This window comes from Hypomesus nipponensis, chromosome 14 (assembly GCF_054491055.1).
Source record: "Hypomesus nipponensis isolate SF chromosome 14, ASM5449105v1, whole genome shotgun sequence".
Lineage (NCBI taxonomy): Eukaryota > Metazoa > Chordata > Actinopteri > Osmeriformes > Osmeridae > Hypomesus > Hypomesus nipponensis.
The window spans coordinates 84,550-104,656 of record NC_140374.1 but is presented as its reverse complement, the minus strand read 5'-3'; the positions used below and the strand labels follow the sequence as shown (position 1 = coordinate 104,656).

General features: G+C 45.1%; 2 protein-coding genes across 2 annotated transcripts in view; both read right to left on the bottom strand.

The window, feature by feature from the left end:
- ndrg4 (NDRG family member 4) overlaps window positions 1-3,578 on the bottom strand; it is a 62,314-nt gene extending 58,736 nt beyond the window's left edge. Inside the window, exon 1 of the mRNA XM_084671692.1 lies at window positions 3,457-3,578. The gene's annotated coding sequence lies outside the window, so the exon portion shown is untranslated. The remainder of the gene's footprint in view (window positions 1-3,456) is intronic.
- Window positions 3,579-10,761: 7,183 nt separating this feature from the next.
- On the bottom strand, window positions 10,762-18,251 carry gins3 (GINS complex subunit 3). Its single transcript, XM_084671213.1, has 3 exons — window positions 17,962-18,251; window positions 11,930-12,163; window positions 10,762-11,271 (listed from the first exon to the last, which is right to left on the bottom strand). The coding sequence occupies exons 1-3, from the start codon at window positions 18,130-18,132 to the stop codon at window positions 11,041-11,043; spliced, it is 636 nt and encodes a 211-aa protein (XP_084527339.1). The 5' UTR covers window positions 18,133-18,251; the 3' UTR covers window positions 10,762-11,040.
- Between the last annotated feature and the right edge of the window lie 1,856 nt (window positions 18,252-20,107).

Below are 20,107 nucleotides of genomic sequence, written 5' to 3'. Positions count from 1 at the left end.
CACAGTCCCACTTGTCCATGCACACAAACATACAAGCGCGCAAACACACAGGCACACACACTCACATAAACATACAGGCACACATTCACATAATTACACAGGTACACACACACTCACATAGTTACACAGGTACACACACTCACATAATTACACGGGTACACACACATAATTACACTGGTACACACGCACTCACAAATACACAGTAACAGAGACAGCCATGTTACTATCAGGTCCCAGCTGTTAGATGCAGCATAATTTTTTAGTCATTTTTCTCATGTAGGCAGGTGCTCCTTTGAGAAATTTGCTAAACTGAACTCATGTCAGTCCACCTCCCTCTACCTCCCTCACCTCTCCCTGATTTACCCCTCCCTACCTCACCTCTCCCTGACCCCCCTCTCCCTATTTCCTCCCTCCCTGCCTCACCTCTCCTTGCCTCACCCCTCAATACCTCACCTCTCCTTGCCTCACTCCTCCTTACTTCACCTCTCCCTGCCTCACTATCTCACCTCTTCCTACCTCACCCCTCCATACCTCACCCCTTCCTGCCTCATCTCTACCTGCCTCACCCCTGTGTACCTGCCCAGTGCTGTGAGTGTGAACCAGCAGATGGACACAGTGAGAGGGTTAGGGTTAACTCACGATTACACTAACCACAGTTATACTAACTTGCACTTACACTGACTTACAGATTGCTTGGTGCCTTAAGATGTTCTCAGGGTTGAAAGAGAGAGGAGCTTATGTTAGAGTTGGTGTTAACCAGGTGGTCCTGGTTGGGAAGGCAGGGTTGAGGTTAGGGTCCTATGTTGGGGTGCTGACAAGTTCTGGAGGCTCTGTGTAACACAAGCTCTCTGGCTCGCTAACCATGAACATATATCAGCATGCTATCAGCATGCAGAAACTCTTAACAGAGATTGTGAGAATGTGTTCCTGTAAATGGGTTTACGTGTAAATGTTCTTATAACTGTGTGCAAGTGTATGAGCGCATTGCATGTGCCCGTGCATTCACCACGTACCTGATACGGGTTAATTACGCGGAATGAATACTACACCTTACAGTTTGATAGATAATTAGGTGTGCATAAAAATAGGCGTAATTTGAGCATATGACAATTGATAAGGCGTGCGTATAGGCACGTGTTATATGTGATTCGACCTTGTTCAGTGACGAACATCCTCATCATTAGAAGAGTAGAGCTATTTTCCCCAACTCACTGTCCAAAAATGAAAAACATTCATTTCAAAACAGTGATCTAAGCCATGCCTTAATAGCTCACACATCTAGGTGGGCAGGTGTGCGCAGGTGTGTCTGTGCTTGCGCAATGGTGTCAAAATGCAAAGGACACATTTCACCTGCATATGCACACGCCTAGATATCTATCAAACAGTTAGGGTTAGTGTTCATGTAGGCGTAGGCCTCGCGTATTTGAGGCGTATGTCAGGTGTAGTGTACACATCAAATACACGTTGTTCACATGTCAGTAAAATACGTGTGCACAACGCCTGTGTTTATTGTAACTCTATGTAAAGACCCTGTCTTGCATGCGCTCAGAGGGTTGATATCATCACGCAGGCGCTACTGTGCGCTTTGCGTATGGACCGCTGACACGTATTACACCTCATATACGTGTGGCCTGCCTTTGGCAGAGTTGCTGTTCCTGTCTGAGCTCCATCACACCCGGGGGTATCTCTGGATCTATTAATACTCTGGATCTGAGAAACAGTCTTGTAGGACTGCAAGGTGCTTCACTCCAGCTGAGTGTTCATGTGACAGACAGAGCAATGCCACAGACACCTGAGCAACAGCTCTCCAGTCTCTATCATCTGCATGCATTGAGAGGAAGAAGTGTAAGGATTCAATCACAAGGACATGGATTACAAATCTTCTAAAATATATAAAAGAAAATCTGTTCGATATGAGTCATACACTCACATTACATAAGACTAGACTAGGGGGGCGTCTATAAGGTAGCACAGCACTGGCTGCATGGGCTGGGGGCTGACTAGACCATGGTGATTACCAACATCACAGTGGAGAAGGATCTGATCTTCACTTCCCCGGCCTTTAGGGACATGGACTGGACATTCCTTGAACTCAACAACGAGTTTCTTTGTGATAAACTTGAATAGCACAGCCTGGTATAGACAGGAGGGTAGAGACAGGCTGGTAGAGACGGGAGGGTAGAGACAGGAGGGTAGAGACAGGAGGGTAGAGACAGGAGGGTAGAGACAGGAGGGTAGAGACAGGAGGGTAGAGACAGGCTGGTAGAGACAGGAGGGTAGAGACAGGAGGGTAGAGACAGGCTGGTAGAGACAGGAGGGTAGAGACAGGAGGGTAGAGACAGGAGGGTAGAGACAGGAGGGTAGAGACAGGAGGGTAGAGACAGGCTGGTAGAGACAGGAGGGTAGAGACAGGAGGGTAGAGACAGGAGGGTAGAGACAGGCTGGTAGAGACAGGAGGGTAGAGACAGGAGGGTAGAGACAGGAGGGTAGAGACAGGAGGGTAGAGACAGGAGGGTAGAGACAGGCTGGTAGAGACAGGCTGGTAGAGACAGGAGGGTAGAGACAGGAGGGTAGAGACAGGCTGGTAGAGACAGGAGGGTAGAGACAGGAGGGTAGAGACAGGCTGGTAGAGACAGGAGGGTAGAGACAGGAGGGTAGAGACAGGAGGGTAGAGACAGGAGGGTAGAGACAGGAGGGTAGAGACAGGCTGGTAGAGACAGGAGGGTAGAGAGGGGAGGGTAGAGACGGGAGGGTAGATACTCTAAATGACCTAAATAGCACAGGAGAACAACTCTCTCCTCTTAAACACAGTTGAGCAACTCTCTCTTAAACCCAGTAGAGTAACTCTCTTAAACACAGTAGAGTAACTCTCTCCTCTTAAACACAGTAGAGTAACTCTCCTCTTAAACACAGTAGAGTAACTCTCCTCTTAAACACAGTAGAGTAACTCTCCTCTTAAACACAGTAGAGTAACTCTCCTCTTAAACACAATAGATTAACTCTCACTTCTTAAACACAGTTGAGCAACTCTCTCTTAAACACAGTAGAGTAACTCTCCTCTTAAACACAGTTGAGCAACTCTCTCTTAAACCCAGTAGAGTAACTCTCTTAAACACAGTAGAGTAACTCTCCTCTTAAACACAGTTGAGCAACTCTCTCTTAAACACAGTAGAGTAACTCTCTCCTCTTAAACACAGTAGAGTAACTCTCTCCTCTTAAACACAGTAGAGTAACTCTCCCCTTAAACACAGTAGAGTAACTCTGTTCTTAAACACAGTAGAAAAACTCTCCTCTTAAACACAGTAGAGTATCTCTCCTCTTAAACACAGTAGAGTAACTCTCCTCTTAAACACAATAGATTAACTCTCACTTCTTAAACACAGTAGAGTAACTCCTCTTAAACACAGTAGAGCAACTTCCCAGATCCACCCCAATCACAGCCACACAAAGTCTTACCAGTAGTGCTGGTTTGGCTGCTGCAGTTGTTGTTGTGTCTGGGTTAGCGTCAGAGTCTGCCTCTCTCTGTCACTCCGTCTGTTCTACTGACTGGTAGAAGCTGTGTAGTGTATGGGGTTTCTCTGCTATCTGAATTATGTTCCTCTTTCCCTGGCTCTCTCCCTCTCTCTCTCTCTCTCTCTCTCTCCCTATATCTCTCTCTTTCTCTCTCTCCCTCCATAATAAACAAATAGCCTGTGTCCTCCTTGATGATGCAGCCTCACCACAGATCAGAACCAAGCGAGGGAGGAGATGATGGGAGGAGATGAAAGAAGGAGAGAGCAGGAGAGAGGAAAGGAGATGAGAGGAGGAGGGGTGAGGAGGGGAGGGAAGTGGAAGGGGGAGAGGAGAGGAAGGGAGAGGGAGAGCAGAGTGGAGTTAATGAAGGGAAAGAGGGATGGATGGACTAAAAGGAGAAATAGATATTATAGTGTGAACTGTGGTTCAAAACAGCAGGAAAATAAGTCCATCGCAGCAGAGAGATAAGCCATGGAGCCTTTAAATGTCTTTGTAAAAGGACACACACAGTATGAATACATTTGGTGAGATTAAAAGATCCAAATATGATATGGAGACACAGTTAGAAAACACATAGTTAGAGAACACCAACACACATCGGTAAATAGTCACAACTTGTCTACTGTCATTCCTTGTTAATTCCTAAAACTAAAACAGCTAAAGAGAAGATCACATCTTAGGCCAGACACAAACATGGGTAACCAGGCCAGACACAGACATAACTAACCGGGCCAGACATGACTAACCAGCCCAGACAGGGAGATAGTCAGGATGTAACTATGTGTATTATGCAGCGTGTACAGTACAGAAGCACAACCCAAGATAACCTGGCTCAGCGATCACATGCCTGAAAGTGTCTGAAAGTAATTAAGGTGCATTTCATTAAACTTAGATCTTTGCCCTCTAAGGCTGATCCATTGATGTCATTAGAAAATGGGAGTCAGAGTCAGATGACTGAGCGGTTAAGGAATCAGGTTAGTAATCAGAAGGTTGCTAGTTCGATTCCCGGACGTGGAAAATTACGTTGTGTCCTTGGGCAAGGCACTTCACCCTACTGGCCTAGGGTGAACTTCCCTGTACTTACTGTAAGTCGCTCTGGATAAGAGCGTCTGCTAAATGACTAAATGTAAAATAAATCTAACTAATCACAGTTAATCATGTTATAGAGTATATAGTATCGTACAGTATACAGATCAAACAGATGATGATAATGAAGAGGATTATGATGATGATGAATTTGATGATAATCATATGATGGCAAAAGAGACAACTAGGTATGATGATGTTCTATGATGTGATCCTGAACCATTGATTAGTCCCCTGATGAGGTCACTGTTTTGGTGAACTATGAGGTCGATGTGACCTGGATATTGACCTGGTTATTGACCTGGATATTGAGCTGCACTCATGCAGGACTGATAATAGAACTGTGACTGTAACTTTCCATATTTCTACTGTTCTACAGTTCCCTCCTATAGCAAGAGTCTCATGGCCTCATGATCCAGTCCTGTAGAACAATGGTCTCATGATCCAGTCCTGTAGAACCATGGATCATCATTCTTAGTTGGAGTGCAGATAATACTTGTAGGTCTACATAAGTCTGTTATATTATAAAGACTCCTATAGCTTGAGACCTGTAACTTCCTGTACCAGTTACCCTCCTGAGACCAAGCAACTCATTCATGTACTCTGCAGCTATACTGCCCTGTATTAGTAGTCTGCAGCTATAGATATTTCTCTTGTCAAGTTGAGAGGACATCCTGGCCTTTCTAATGATGTGAACAACCTCAGGAATATTTATATCATTATAGTTAGTTTATTACCTTGTAGATGCATATTTATAAAAAGTAAGAAACATCACACTTTTCCTAGAATCGTGCTCATTTTCTTATATTATTTCAAGCATTTGAAAACTTTCCTCTCAGGAGGTTCCAGTTTTAGCCAGTGATGCTGGTCACAGTATGACTGAATGTCTGCTCCACTCTGGGAAGGGTCACACATGATGTCACAGCCCTACCCCTGGTCCTGGCCCAATCAGACGGAACAGAACAGCTTATTTGGGAGTAGCCAGGGCTGTTGAACATTCTCTCAGCCAATAGGCTGTGGGATGGAAGTATGGCCGGGCCACAAACAGATAGGATAAAAAAGGGAATGTGTGTGTGCATGGGTATCTGTGTGTGTATGATCGGGTGTGTGAATGTGAGAAGGGGGTTTGTGTGAGCGTGTGTTCTCAACTAAGGGGGTTATCTCAGGGGAGAATGTGGAAGAACACTTGATGTCTGTATGCCAGTTTGGTGATGTCAACAGCCATCATACACTTCTCTGTCTCCTAGATAAGCCAGGCGGGTGTTAGAGTGTTGGAGGACGTTTAGGGGACTGGAGTATGTTGGGCTGTAGGAGGTGTTCAATATAACCAATATAACAGGTGCTGTTCAAGGTGTGTGTGTATGGAGCTTACTCGTGGATCACTAAAATAATGAGACTATTCTTTCTGCCTGTCCAATCTATGCCTTTCAGTCATAGAGAGGAAGAAATCTCTGCTAAACTGTTAAGACTTTGTTCATTTATTCAACGTGATATCGTGGAGCACCTGAAAAGCCTTCATAATAACAGTAGAGCAGGGTGTGTTGTTGGCTTCATCACAGTACATTTACGTTATATTTATGCATTTAGCAGATGCTTTTATCGAAAGCGACTTCCAAAAGAGAGCTTTACAAAAGTGCATAGATCACTGATCATAAGAACGAGATAGCCCCAAACATTGCAGGTAGCCAAAACATGAAGCATACACTGTGAAAGCTAAATAAGTCCCAAAGGGAAGAACCATAAGAGCATGTAGTTGAACAAGTTACAATTAAACAATTTAACAACATGAACCTCAAAAAAGTGCAAGGGTGTACCTGTGGAAAAAAGCAAGCAGCAAAAATATATTACACGGCAAGTACAGTAGTTTTAATTCAGTTACAACTAACCAACAAGAGCAACAAGTCTCTCAATGAAAGTCATTGTGATCCTGGAGGAAACATCAGGTCCAGCCAATCATTCCTAAGTACCGTTTTACTCCCGGAACAAGTGCGTTTTGAGCCTTTTCCTGAAGGTGGGGAGACAGTCAGTGTCTCTGATGGAGGTGGGAGTTGATTCCACCATTGGGGGGCCAGACAGGAGAAGAACTTGTGTTGGGACCGGGCGCTCTTGAGCGATGGGACCACCAGACGGTTGTCAGAAGAATACCGAAGGTGGCGGGTGGGGGTGTAAGGCTGCAGGAGAGATTTGATGTAGTTGGGTGCAGTCCCGTTCACCGCTCGGAAGGTCAGTACCAGGGTCTTCAATCTAATACAGGCCGTGATGGGAAGCCAGTGGAGGGAGATGAGGAGCGGGGTAACATGGGAGTGTCTGGGTAGATTTAAGACCAGGCGGGCTGCCGCGTTATGAATCCTCTGGAGAGGGCGGGTTGCGCATGCTGGGAAACCGGCAAGCACCGGGTTGCAGTACTCCAACTTGGAGAGGACAAGTGCTTGAACTAGCAGCTGGGTGGAATACTCAGACCTGATCTTCCGGATGTTGTAGAGGATGAATCTACACGACCGGGAGACCGCAGCAATGTGGGCTGTGAGGGAGAGCTCGTCATCCATGGTAACCCCGAGGTTCCTGGCAGAGGATGACGGGGTCACCGTCGCAGATCCCAGGGTGATTGAGAGATTGTGGGAGATGGAGGGTTTGGCCGGGATGATGAAGAGTTCTGTTTTGGCGAGGTTCAGCTGGAAGGGGTGCTTGGTCATCCAGGCGGATATGTCTGTGAGGCAGGCCTCAATCCTAGCTGAGATCCCCGGATCAGTCAGGGGGAAAGACAGGTACAGCTGCGTGTCGTCAGCGTAGCAGTGGTAGGAGAAGCCATGGGAGGTGATGATTGGTCCAAGCGAGGTGGTGTACAGGGAGAAGAGGAGGGGTCCAAGGACAGAGCCCTGTGGAACACCAGTGGAGAGCTGGCCCGACACTTTCCCTCCCCAGGAGACCTGGGGCCTGTTCCATAAGGCCGCTCAAATAAGTTGGACTTAAAGCCCCAAACCAGACTTGAATTAGCTTAACAAGTCAAGCGGGGCTAAAGCGGTTCCATAAAGTCCAATTTCAGCTCACGCAGTCCTACTAGTTCAAGTCAGATTTAAGTAGTCAAGCTAATTGCGCGTGCACCCTATTCCTAAGCAGCCCGAGAGGTAAAACATGGATCATACAATCCACCACGGCAAAAGCAATGCACACAGCCACATGACTTCTTCCAGAAAGAACGTTCCCTTTAAGCCTTGTACTATGACAGCTCCCTCATCCCCCGCTCATCAAAATGAAACGACATGCCATGATTGACGTAATTGATAAGCTACGTAGGTCAAGGTCCTTTTTTAGACCTTTAGTTACTTTGTTGATTAAAAAACAGACACCCTCCAAACACCTGAATTTACTTTTTTTGACATTGTTTTAAATAAATAGCCTAGTATTAATCAATACACATACCAGTAGTCTAACTTTTTAACATGGTTGTGTCAGGAAAATTGAGGATTTAGCCTATGGATTTAGGTTTGTTTCACAATTGTAGACTACTGTTAACAACTATATAGCTATGATAATTATACTCTGATAATTTAGATTGAGATAGGCCTATGCCTGATGCCTAAACTAGGCTACGTAACATGGCGTGTATCAAATCATTGTTCATCGTTTAATGCATTAGGCTAAATGTTGTAGCCTATGTAGGCTATTTAAGTTGATTTTCAATGTTGAACATGAAAATGAGAATATCCGTGGTAAATCATCATTTTCCCGTTGGGTCAGTGTTTCAGGAAGGTTTGGTTAAGCACCAAGTCACGCTAAGCCTCACAGTTAGCCTGCCCCTGACCAGACTAGTTTCGCAGCCTAAGTTTCCATTGTAACCGAGTTCAAACTACGTTGAGCTAGCTTTATGGAACCAAATGAACTAGAAATGAGTCAGACTAACTGACATAAGTCTGGCTTATTCAGTAAACTCGCTTTATGGAACAGGCCTCTGGTAGGATCTTCCCGACAGATAGGATGAGATCCACTGAAGTGCAGTGCCAGTGATGCCCATCTCAGAAATTCTGGCCAGCAAGATTTGATGGTTAACCCTATCAAATGCTGCAGAAAGGTCCAGTAGAATGATGACGGATGACCTCAAAGCCTCTCGGTCAGACTGGAGGGCATTGGTGAGCCTGATTGGTTGGGGTCAAGCAGGTTGTTCTGAGAGAGAAAGTTTGACAATTGGTTAGATACAACGCGTTCAATTGTTTTAGAAAAGAAGGGTTGCAGTGATACCGGTCTGTAGTTCTGGAGGACGGCTGGGTTAAGGGAGGTATTTTTAGTAGAGGAATAACTCTGGCCTGTTTGAAGTCAGAGGGGAAAGTGCTGGAAGTAAGAGAACAGTTAAGGACTTGGAGAAGAAAAGTTATGATGGAGGGAGAGATGGCTGAAGCCAGTAGAGTGAGGTGTGTTGCTGGCTTCATCACAGTACAGTAGGGTGTGTTGCTATCTTTATCACAGTAGAGCTGGGTGTGTTGCTGGCTTCATCACAGTAAAACAGGGAGTTGTTGCTGGCTAATCAAGGTGAGATAGCAGTGTGGGGCATGGCATGGCCTGGCTGTTTTCCAGGATGAAGCCAATGGACAGCAGGGAAGATTAGACCCATCTGAGGAGGATTATGGGGCTGTAGGTTTAGACATGGCTAATCCAAACTTCTCGTCACCACTATGTGGTTGCTGTCCCTCTCCTGTCCTCCCTCTTGTCCTGAGTCTTCCACTGTGGATATCAAAGCTGAGTCAACAGGGCTTGGCAGGAACCGAGCAGCATGCCTGGCTAGAAATGTACCTGCAATACAGGCAGAATTACTTTAGCAAAAAATATCCTAATGAGTGATAATTCCATGGTAACAGTGTACAGCTGGCTCCAACATCATAATAAAGGCTCATCCACAGATATCAAAATTGTAATATCTCTATGGAAACAATTGTGCCCTTCCCGTCCCTCACTAATGCTGTGTATCAACCCTAACCTGATTGTGTGGATGGGAGCTCTGTGTACACTAATAGGCTGGATATGAATTCCACTGTCAGGGGATCTTAAAATAGACGAGACCAGAGGCTGAGGATTGTGTGTCCATTTCTGGCTGATGGCTAAATCTACCCTTTGTTATGAATAATCTTTTGGTATTGTGAGGTCCTCTCTCCCTCTCTTCCTCTGCTTTTCTCCATTCCAGCTGTCTGCAGTGAGCTTTAACAGTTGTCACAGCAACACCAGCAGAGCACAGAGACAATACTCAAAGCAACAGAATCAGCCAAGAGACGTGGGCTCGAGTATAACCTTGTATTACTTGCAGCACAGATTTTTAAGCTCTTATATGGAGACAAAATGCATCGAATAGAAACTGAGTGCACTCCGGTTTCCCTCCACAACCCGTAGAGAAGGTTGTGTACACAGGAAGGTTCCAGGACATTCTCCCCACCCCGCTGACATGTGTGGCCTCAGAACTTCAGGGATCTATAGCACCACATACACACCCTGAGGGAACATCGATAGCTTCAATCAACAGACGGCAGGGTAGTACCCATCATGTCACCCCATTTAACACATGAACAATCAGCTGGGACTGGAGGCTAGGGTTACACCTAGCTAGGTCAGGGTTCCACCCAGCAGACAGGAGAGGGTTCCATGTACCTAGGCCAGGCTTATCTCCAGCTACACCTAGACTAGATATCTGTTTAGAATTGAATGACACTGATGATCCGTTTGCATGAAGTTTACATGAAAGTATGACTTACATTACATTTTATTCATTTAGCAGACACTTATCGAAAGCAACATAGAAATAGTGTATATGGAAAGAGCAACTTAAAATCAGGACTTGTGAAAACAACAAATGGACAAAACCTACTAACCATATGAATTCTGGAAACTCTAAATACTAGAGAACCACCAGCTCATGATGAGCATATCTGAACTCAAGTGGAGAGCTCCCTCTGCAGGGTTAACCAAGCACCCGTAACTGCCCCAGTACAATGGACATGGACACACTTCCCCATGAAAGAGTTTACTCACTTCTTTTTCACCACTCCTGCCAAATTTGGCGAATGCAGCAAACAAACAGTTCATCTGATAATGGAGCTAATTAGTTTAGAGTGTTTTTAGAAGAGAAATGTCTCAGGTCTGAGAGCTCTCTTCTTTTTAAATAAAGCAATCTTGGCTGGATACAATTCACCATTCTGACATTTATTTTCATGAAAAACACTTTCCATAAAACAATGTAGCATACATAAAACAATGTAGCATACATAAAACAATGTAGCATACATAACATTTCCAGGTTTGTAAGGTTAGAGGCTGTGATGGAGCCGGGTGTCTGGCCTCTCTGGGTGCCTTCCCAGGGCACCGCTAGGGTCAGCCTGTTACAGAGACGGCTTGACGGGAAAGAGGCATGTACAGCTCATTGAAGCACAGCCCTGGTGTAAGAGGCAGGGAGTGTGTCCTTCAGGCCTGCAGTTCTGCCATCTTCCTCTTGCGGTAGTTGAGCACCAGGCTGGAGGCTGAGAGATGTGAGCTGCGGCCCCTCTCCCAGCTTTGGAAGGCGTTGAGGCCGCACTGCCCCGCCCTGAACAGCGCCCTCTCCAGGCAGTCCAGACGCTCCACCAGCGATGATGTGTCCTCGTTGTAGGCATTCTGGGAAGAGTCCATGGTGCGCCTGAAACGCCCAATGAAGGTCTGCAGAATATCAAGCACAGAGGAACAGGAGAAGCTGAGCCGTTGGCAGGGCGCAACAGTTGAGCATTACAGGACACGCTCAGAGCTGTTTTATAGGGGCCATAAACTGCTTCAACCTTGGAAGCTAGTGACTAGAGCTCCACCTATATGGGGTTTTCAATGGCCGATGCCTGGTTTTATAGGGCAGCCGATGGCCGATACATAATGCCAATATTGTGAAGTTGGAAACAATTGCCAAACGGAAACCTCACAGAAAGTCTTCAGAATCACAGTGACTTGACCTGGATATGAAGCTTCTGTAGAGCTAAATAACATAACTGTCTGAAGAATTAAGACAGACCCAGCTATTCAGTGGTGGTCATATTTCAGCAGAAGTGCATGAAGGGGAAACACTGTCTGATACAGTCAACAGGAATCAACAAGAAACAACGGGACTATAATAACTGACCCTGGACATTATGTGGGTTCACTTCACTTACCTATCCCCCATACAACACCCAACTATGTCTCTGACTGTCCATCATGTGTCGCTCTGCCCCTTTCCTGTACCACTTTAACACCCTGGATCCCCCTAACCCCCCCTGGATCGGCCTAACCCCCCTGGATCCCTCTAATCCCGCTGCGACCCCCTAACCCCCTTGTACCCCCCTGCACCCACCTGCAGCACAGCCTGTGCGATCTCTGTGTTCTCTGGGCTTTCAAAGTGCAGCATCTGGGAGCCCAGGCCGTAGTAGTAGGGCCCCATCTTGTAGAGGTCCACCACTGTGGGGTCAGCGCTAAACACGGTCCTCCAGGCCTCGCGGTACACTTTAGGCACCTCCACAGACACCACTCTCCTCTTCCTCTCATACAGGCCCCGGGCCAGCCACAATGGAAGCTCCATCTTGGTTCCCTGGAAAAACAAAAAAGTGGTACATTATATTATTTATACATATGGATTCCAACAGTGAATGTTGATTACAATTTGTATGTGGTTGTTAAGAGGTTAAGAGATTCACAAAATCCCTGGCTCTTGAATCATTCCCATTATCCACATGTATGTTAAAATCACCAGTGATAATAATCTTATCGTAGTTTGTGTGGACAATGGAGAGTAGTTCTGAAAAGTCTGTGAAAAAAGTGGGACATTGCTTGGGTGGCCTATACACAGTTACTGTCAGAACAGGAGGCTGGCACTTTAGAACAATGGCATGATATTCAAATGAGGCCAAATTATGGAAGGAGATACTCCTGCAGCACAGGGCATCCGTGGTTATGGTGGAAGTCACACCCCCTTTTTTACCAGTTCTAATGGACTGAAAAAAGCTATAATTGGGAGGGGACACTTCAATAAGTGTTGCAGACCCATTTTTGTTTAGCCAGGTTTCTGTTAAAAACATACAATCTAATTTATCAGTCATCATATAAGGTATGATCTAGTTTTCTAACCCTAACCTCTCTAACCTAATTAGGATAAGGTCATCATATGTTACTGAAGACACCGTAAAGTATATTTTAAAGTAAAAATCTGTATTAAAATACGTAATTACGGAAATGTATGCAAATATGTCTTTCTAGCTGCTCATGACAGGTTATTGAGGAACGGCATGATCATTAAATGACACTAAAGCTGAAACGTTCTTTGGTGTGAATGTCTGGTGTGACCACCAAATGTCTACCTGCTCCTCACACAGCAGGACAAGACGTCACACAAGAGGACAGTGTCTCTTTAAGAAGCATTTTCAATAATTAAAAATGGTTTGATAAGGTTTAATATTATTTGATATCCCAATTATAAATATATTGCTGTTTTTAACACTTTGCACCGCTTGCCTTCCCACAGTACACCATGCTCGGGGGCGTTAGACAAGTTAATACAGAGTTGTAGCTCTCTAAGGTCACTGTTGTAGTCCTGGCCAAGCATGCAGACTTGGGTTCATGTACTCAAAATACCACTTTTACACAACATTTGTGTAAAATGCACAATATTTTACTATTACAAGATTACAGTAGACTACATGTTATGCCACTGGTCACTTAACCAGTCCTGTGTCAACCGGGTTAGTGGGCTCGCAGTGGCACAGAACAGTCACGTAATGTGACAAGACTAAATTTGAAAGTATACAAACACACCATGGACACTGACAACATCAGCAACCCTGCACCGTGCATTATTATTTTAATGTCTTCTTTAAATGAATCTTTAAATTCAGACTTGTCACATTACGTAACTTTGTTCTGAACAGGACTGGGTGTGCAGCCACACACGATAAGTTTCTCCTCCATTTTGAAACTGTGAAACCTAGAAATGTTTACCATGACCAATGGTTGCTACTTTACAAGAAACAAGAACAAAAATAAGCTCTGCGTCACCTGCTCCACTGTAGTGGACACACACTGTCAACAGTAGCCTACAATTGCAAAACAAACCCCAAAATTTTTTAAAAAGTTAGGCTACTAGATAATGTATTGATTAATAGTTGGTTATTTATTTAAAACAGGGGTCTTCAAAGCTTTTCAGGTCAAGGTCCCCCAAACTGATGGCGAGATGGAGCAGGGACCCCCTACTTTATAAATTGCATAAAATTGTGTTTATATTATACTGGGTCTAGTGCCAGAGGAGTCTGGTGCATGGGGTTGTGTTGATAACTGAGACGTTACAATGAGATTGACTGGTCAACAAACCAATCACGCCGCTAGCAAGTTGTTACCCTTGTGGGTAGTAACATACTAACATTGGATAGATGGCTCAGACACCTCGCAAATCCTCTCAGGCTTATTTTTCAGTTAAAACAATGTTGTTTTTACATTATACAGTGTCTATTTCTCAATACCTAAGCAAAAAAAAGTCAAACTAACAACTTTTAGGTACAAATATGACAAATATTGGTTTGGTCCGCCATCTTTTATTTTTGAGCTTTGTGCTCTTTAGACGTGAGCATAAACGCGATCTGATTGGCTAGTACCTGTGCTGTCGTATTTGCATGAAAGGTGCTGTGAGTGAACCGGTGCCCAGCTTGAGAGAGCTCCTGTGTGTAGCTGTGCATTGCTAACTGAAAGATAAAGTCTTCTGCCTCAATGTATCCGTTCGCTAAAATATGTTGGATTCATGTTTTTGTTCATGTGTATTTAAAGACAATACATAGAGTTCTGGTTCTGAAGACATTGACATTTGTGGGAAAAAAAATGGTTGATTTTTTATTTAAACAATTAAAGAAATATAAAAAATTGTCTTATCAACCAAAAATGTCACGACCTCCCTGCAGTACCTCTGTGGACCCCCTAGGGGTCGCAAACCCCCTGCCCAAGACCTCTGATTTAAGTGCCGTCAAGTCCTCGAGACGTCAGTCTCACAATCGTCATTTACAACTTGCGACAAATGTGTCAATGTGTGAGTTTCAAAAATATGTTAGCACAAGTCCAAAGACGAACAACCTGCTTGACCCCAACCAATCGGGCTTCAAGACTGGCCACTCCACAGAGACTGCCCTCCTTTCAGTTACCACTGCCCTCCAATCTGCCAGAGCGGCTTCGAGGTCATCCGTCATCATTCTGCTGGACCTTTCTGCAGCGTTTGACACGGTTAACCACCAGATCCTGCTCTTAAGACTTTCTGAGATGGGCATCACTGGCACTGCACTCCAGTGGATCTCATCCTACCTCTCGGGAAGATCCTACCAGGTCTCCTGGGGAGGCAAACTGTCTGACCCTCACCAGCTCTCCACCGGTGTCCCACAGGGCTCCGTCCTTGGACCCCTCCTCTTCTCTCTGTACACCACCTCACTTGGACCAATCATCACCTCCCATGTCTTCTCCTACCACTGCTACGCCGACGACACCCAGCTGTACATGTCGTTCCCCCCGACCGATCCGGGGATCTCAGCTAGGATTGAAGCCTGCCTCGCAGACATCTCCGCCTGGATGACTGAGCACCACCTACAGCTGAACCTCGCCAAAACAGAACTTCTCATCATCCCGGCTAAACCCTCCATCTCCCACGATCTGTCAATCACCCTGGGATCTGCGACGGTGACCCCCTCATCCTCTGCCAGGAACCTTGGGGTTACCATGGATGATGAGCTCTCCCTCACGGCCCACATCGCCGCAGTCTCCCGGTCTTGTAGATTTACTCTCTACAACATCCGGAAGATCAGGAGATACCTGTCTGAGCACTCCACCCAGCTGATAGTCCAAGCACTGGTCCTCTCCAAGTTGGACTACTGCAACTCGCTGCTCGCTGGTCTCCCAGCATGCGCAACCCGCCCTCTCCAGAGGATTCAGAATGCAGCGGCCCGCCTGGTCTACAATCTACCCAGACGCTCCCATGTTACCCCGCTCCTCATCTCTCTCCACTGGCTACCCATCAACGCCCGTATCAGATTCAAGACCCTGGTACTAACCTTCCGAGCAGTGAACGGGACTGCACCCGTCAACATCAAGTCTCTCCTGCAACCTTACACCCCCACCCGTCACCTACGGTCTTCTTCAGACAACCGCCTGGTGGTCCCACCGCTCAAGACTGCCTGGTCCCAACACAAGTTCTTCTCCTGCCTGGCCCCCCAATGGTGGAACCAGCTCCCCACCTCCATCAGGGACACTGACTGTCTCCCCACCTTCAAGAAAAGGCTCAAGACGCACTTGTTCCGGGAGTACAACGGCACTTAAGAATGCTTGGCTGGACTTGTTAGTTTCCTCCAGGATCATAATGACTCTTATTAAGTGACTAGTTGCTCTTTTAGGTTAGATATAACGAAGTCAAGTCTTGTACTCGCTGTGAAATATTTTACTGTTGATAGTTCTTCTACAGGTACAGTCCTGCACTTTTGTGGTTCATGTTGTTTTAATTTGTAACTTGTATAACTGCATGCTCTTATGGGTCTTCCCTTTTGGCACTTGTTTAGCTTTTTCACAATGTATGCTTCATGTTTTGGCTACTTGCAATGTTTGGGACTATCTCGTTGTTATGATCAGTGACCTATGCTCTTTTGTAAAGCTCTCTCTTGGAAGTCGATTTGGATAAAAGCGTCTGCTAAATGAATAAATGTAAAAATGTAAATGTAAATACATCTTGTTGTATTATAAACAACGTCAAGTCTTTGCTATTTTACATTCATAATATTTATGTTCCTGTTCTTATAAATATATTCTCGTGAACATTTAGGTTCAGTATGGCCTCGTGGTAAGAGCTCTGCCTTACAGTCCGATCTTGCAAGTGCGAATCTTGGTGACCACATTTAGAGGAAGTATATGCTAAATGAATACATTATTATTTGCTAATGTAAGCTATTGGCTCAGGTTTTGGAACATGATTTTGCAACTGGAAAAGGGATGGACACATTTGAAGGCTGGTAAAACTAGAGAAAGATCTGTGCTTGTGAACACCTACTCTCTCACATCTGTAACTATCTCTGTCTATAGCTCTGGCAATCTATCCGTATCTCTGGCTCTGTCAATGAATGTATTCTATAACGTCCGTAAATGTCTCCTCTCTATTACCTACAAATATTAGTGATTTCTGATGTCTTTTTAAGCGTTTGAATAAAACGCTGTTTGTCTCAGCTGCTCGTGTTTAATCACGTGGTTTTTGCCCATTTGAACCCAAGCTCGACCCAAGGGCAGATCTGCCGGGGTGGCATGGGGTGGCAACTGCCACCCTAAAAATAGCCTTGCCACCCCAGCGGTAAAGTTAGTTTGAAGTTCGATATTCAACTGATATTCGGACGCCTAGTATTGTGTTATTTCAACCAGTGTTAAGCACCGCTACGACCGACCGCTTAGCCAATGGTTTGCACTGCCTAAACAACGCGTATGTTTAGGGACTGTCAACAAATTACACATTTCTGTCAATGGCTTCTCAATAACATGAACTAGGAGTGTCAAAATAAATGTTCAACTGTTGAAGATGTATGTATTCATGCTGCACAGCCTTTATTTTGTTAATTTTCATCTCAGGTAAAAAATAAAATAAATAAATAAATCTTCAAATGTAATTATATTACTTTGACATTTAGCAGACACTCTTATCCAGAGCGACCTACAGTAAGTACAGGGACATTCCCCCCGAGGCAAGTAGGGTGAAGTGCCTTGCCCAAGGACACATCATTTGGCACTTGGCAGGGAGTCGATCTGGCAAACTTCAGATTACTAGCCTGGTCCCCTAACCGCTCAACCATCTGTTTTCAATCGTTTTTAGTTCATGTGACCTATAATCTTCAAATTCATTTCAGTGTTTACTGATTGTGTATACATGTTGCACCGCCTTTAGTTTTTTCATTTTTACACTTTTGCCACGTGGTGCCACCCCTCAAAATCTACTGTCACCCTCTTGCCACCCCATGAATATGTTTCTAGGTCCGCCCCTGCTCGACACGTTTGTATCTGTACAAATTCTTTCGAAAGGTCATACCGCTTCGTGAGCACGGTATCGAGTTTAACATCACTACAGTATTCATCATGGAATTAAAAGCACATAATAGCAGTTTTACAATCCTATGCCGATGTAGCGTTAGCTAAGCCCGTTCTCGCATAGGGTGAATTCGGGTAAATTGGGGCATTGGGTAATGTGGGACACCTAAACTCCAGAGCATTTTCTTCCCTGCTATGACAATGTCTAGTCCACAGAACTAGGGGTAAACATGTAGTATGCTCAATATTTTGAAAACAATACTATACACCACGGCGTTAGCGTTTTTCCTAGCTGCGTTTACTAACCTCCGGAATGTCCCGAGTATCGCTTGACTTCTCTAAAAATCCAAGTCGGGGGAAAGAGCACTCTGTTCGGCTAGCCAGTCTTTCGTGAGAGAGCAAAATGTCGTCCAAGGAAAATAAGTTCTCCTCCATTCCCACCCCTGGAGGAATGGGCACATACGACTGTGTTTCCATGTAAACCTTTATCTCAAAACGTCAATCACTACTACGAACGACATTTGTTTACAACACCAGACAGCTGCTGTGTTTACTTCCCTGTTGGGAAGTTTGGCGCGAAAATGTTAGTGCATCGTGCTTCCGGTGGTGTCGAGTTTGGAAAGAACAATCGAAAACCGACAATGGAACATCAGTGGAATAAAGTTATTTAATGATAACATAATAACGTTATGCAATAGTGCTATTGTTTACCATTGCCTCTGTTGATAATGATACCAATAATGGTGGTAACGATTTACGTTTTAATTTAGCTAACGTTCAAATTCATATGCAACAGCATGTACTTCCTACGATGCGTGGTGATTATGAAGAAGATGAAGTAGATTATCATCATAATTAAATGGGGAGGATACTGACAGATATTGTCAGCTTTTTATTGTAACATTGAGATGGCTGAGCGGTTAGGGAAACAAGCTATTAATCAGAAGGTTGCTGGTTTGATTCCTGGCCGTGCCAAATGACGTGTCCTTTGGCAAGACATTTCACCCTACTTGCTTCAGGGGAGTGTCCCTGTACTTACTGTAAGTCGCTCTGGATAAGAGCGTCTGCTAAATGACTAAATGTAAATGTTTCAGTAACTGGGTTGGTAGACCTGGAGCATGGCTATGGCAACCCATGGGTCTAAACTCTAGACCAATGAGAGACGTGTTGATGTTGGTGATGTTTCCGGGTTTGACGTTAACGGGTCCAGCTGACTGGTAACCTTGGATCCGCACCAGGGCTGGACTGGCCATCGGGCGTACCGGGCAATGCCCGGTGGGCCGGCAGGCATTTTGGGCCGGGCCGGGTCCATAAAAAAAAAAAAAAAATAAAAAAATAAAAATAAAAAAATATAATTATTACAATTTTTTTATTTTTATGGACCCGGCCTGGCCCGGCCCGGCCCGGCCAAGTCACACAGCCGAGGCCGAGGGCCGAGGTCCCCCATGGCACATAGGTGCGTGCAGGCCAGGCAGACTGTCAACTTCACCTGAAAGTTTAAAAAAAATACTTTGTCCCTGGCGGTCTCAGGCAATTACTCATTATGATTAGTTCTATGCTGGGCCTGGCCCAATCACATACACAGCAGAGGGCCGAGGTCCCGCCCTTGGGTCTCGGCTGTCAATCAGTCACGTCACGTCACTTATTGACACTGACAGAAAAATGGAGAAAAAACGGAAAGGAGGCGCGGAGAAAGTCCGAGATAAAAAGAGAAAAGCCCTAGAGGCAAACTCTGCAACATGTGCTAAAATATCGGACATGTTTGCCGCGACAGCTGGCCCGGCTTCATTAGCACCTGCGACGGTGGAAATTGCGGCGGCGGAGGCTGAGGAGGATGTCGGTGATGATGGGGACGGAGAGGTGACTGAATGGCGGCCGAGGCCAAGCGCAGAGATGGGTGGCGCTGGCGGCGGCCCGGCCCCGGGGCCGAGCTCAGCCTCAGACGAAGTGGCGGCGGTAAGAAGTTGAAATTTAAGTTTGTGTTGATAAAGAAATATTTGTTAAGCTAGATTCCTAAACTTTAACACAGTATGTAGTTTCCTAACAGTTAGCTCCTGCGTTATAACAACATGTTGTACAGAGTAATCTAGACTGAGCCCGGTCAAAGTGGCTATTTTAGCTAACACAACAGTTAGCCCACTAAACATTTGCTAGCTTTTCTTTGGGGAGTTAAATAGCTCTGTTGACTGTGTATTGAAAGAGCATCACTTTGCTATTGCTATTTGAACAACATTAATGTGAGGAAGCTGTCAGTGTTTAATTGCTTTATTAATTTATTAGGCTTTATGGGTAAACAGCTTTTTTGGGACATGAAAACATAGATAAAACTTGTTTGTGAGCCAGCTTAATAAACAAAATTTAGACAAACATGTATTCCCTGGAGAAAACATGTGTTCTAATATTTCTTTTGTGTGTGTGTGTGTGTGTGCGCTATGAGTAGACTTTGTGTCCA

What these genes read in the sequence shown, in the direction of transcription:
- gins3 (XM_084671213.1), bottom strand. Translation starts at nt 18,132, where the DNA reads ATGGAAACACAGTCGTATGTGCCCATTCCTCCAGGGGTGGGAATGGAG. An exon ending in ATACTCGGGACATTCCGGAG is followed by an intron (nt 12,164 to 17,961) that starts GTTAGTAAACGC and finishes TTGTTTTTCCAG; the next exon opens with GGAACCAAGATGGAGCTTCC. An exon ending in TCGCACAGGCTGTGCTGCAG is followed by an intron (nt 11,272 to 11,929) that starts GTGGGTGCAGGG and finishes GATATTCTGCAG; the next exon opens with ACCTTCATTGGGCGTTTCAG.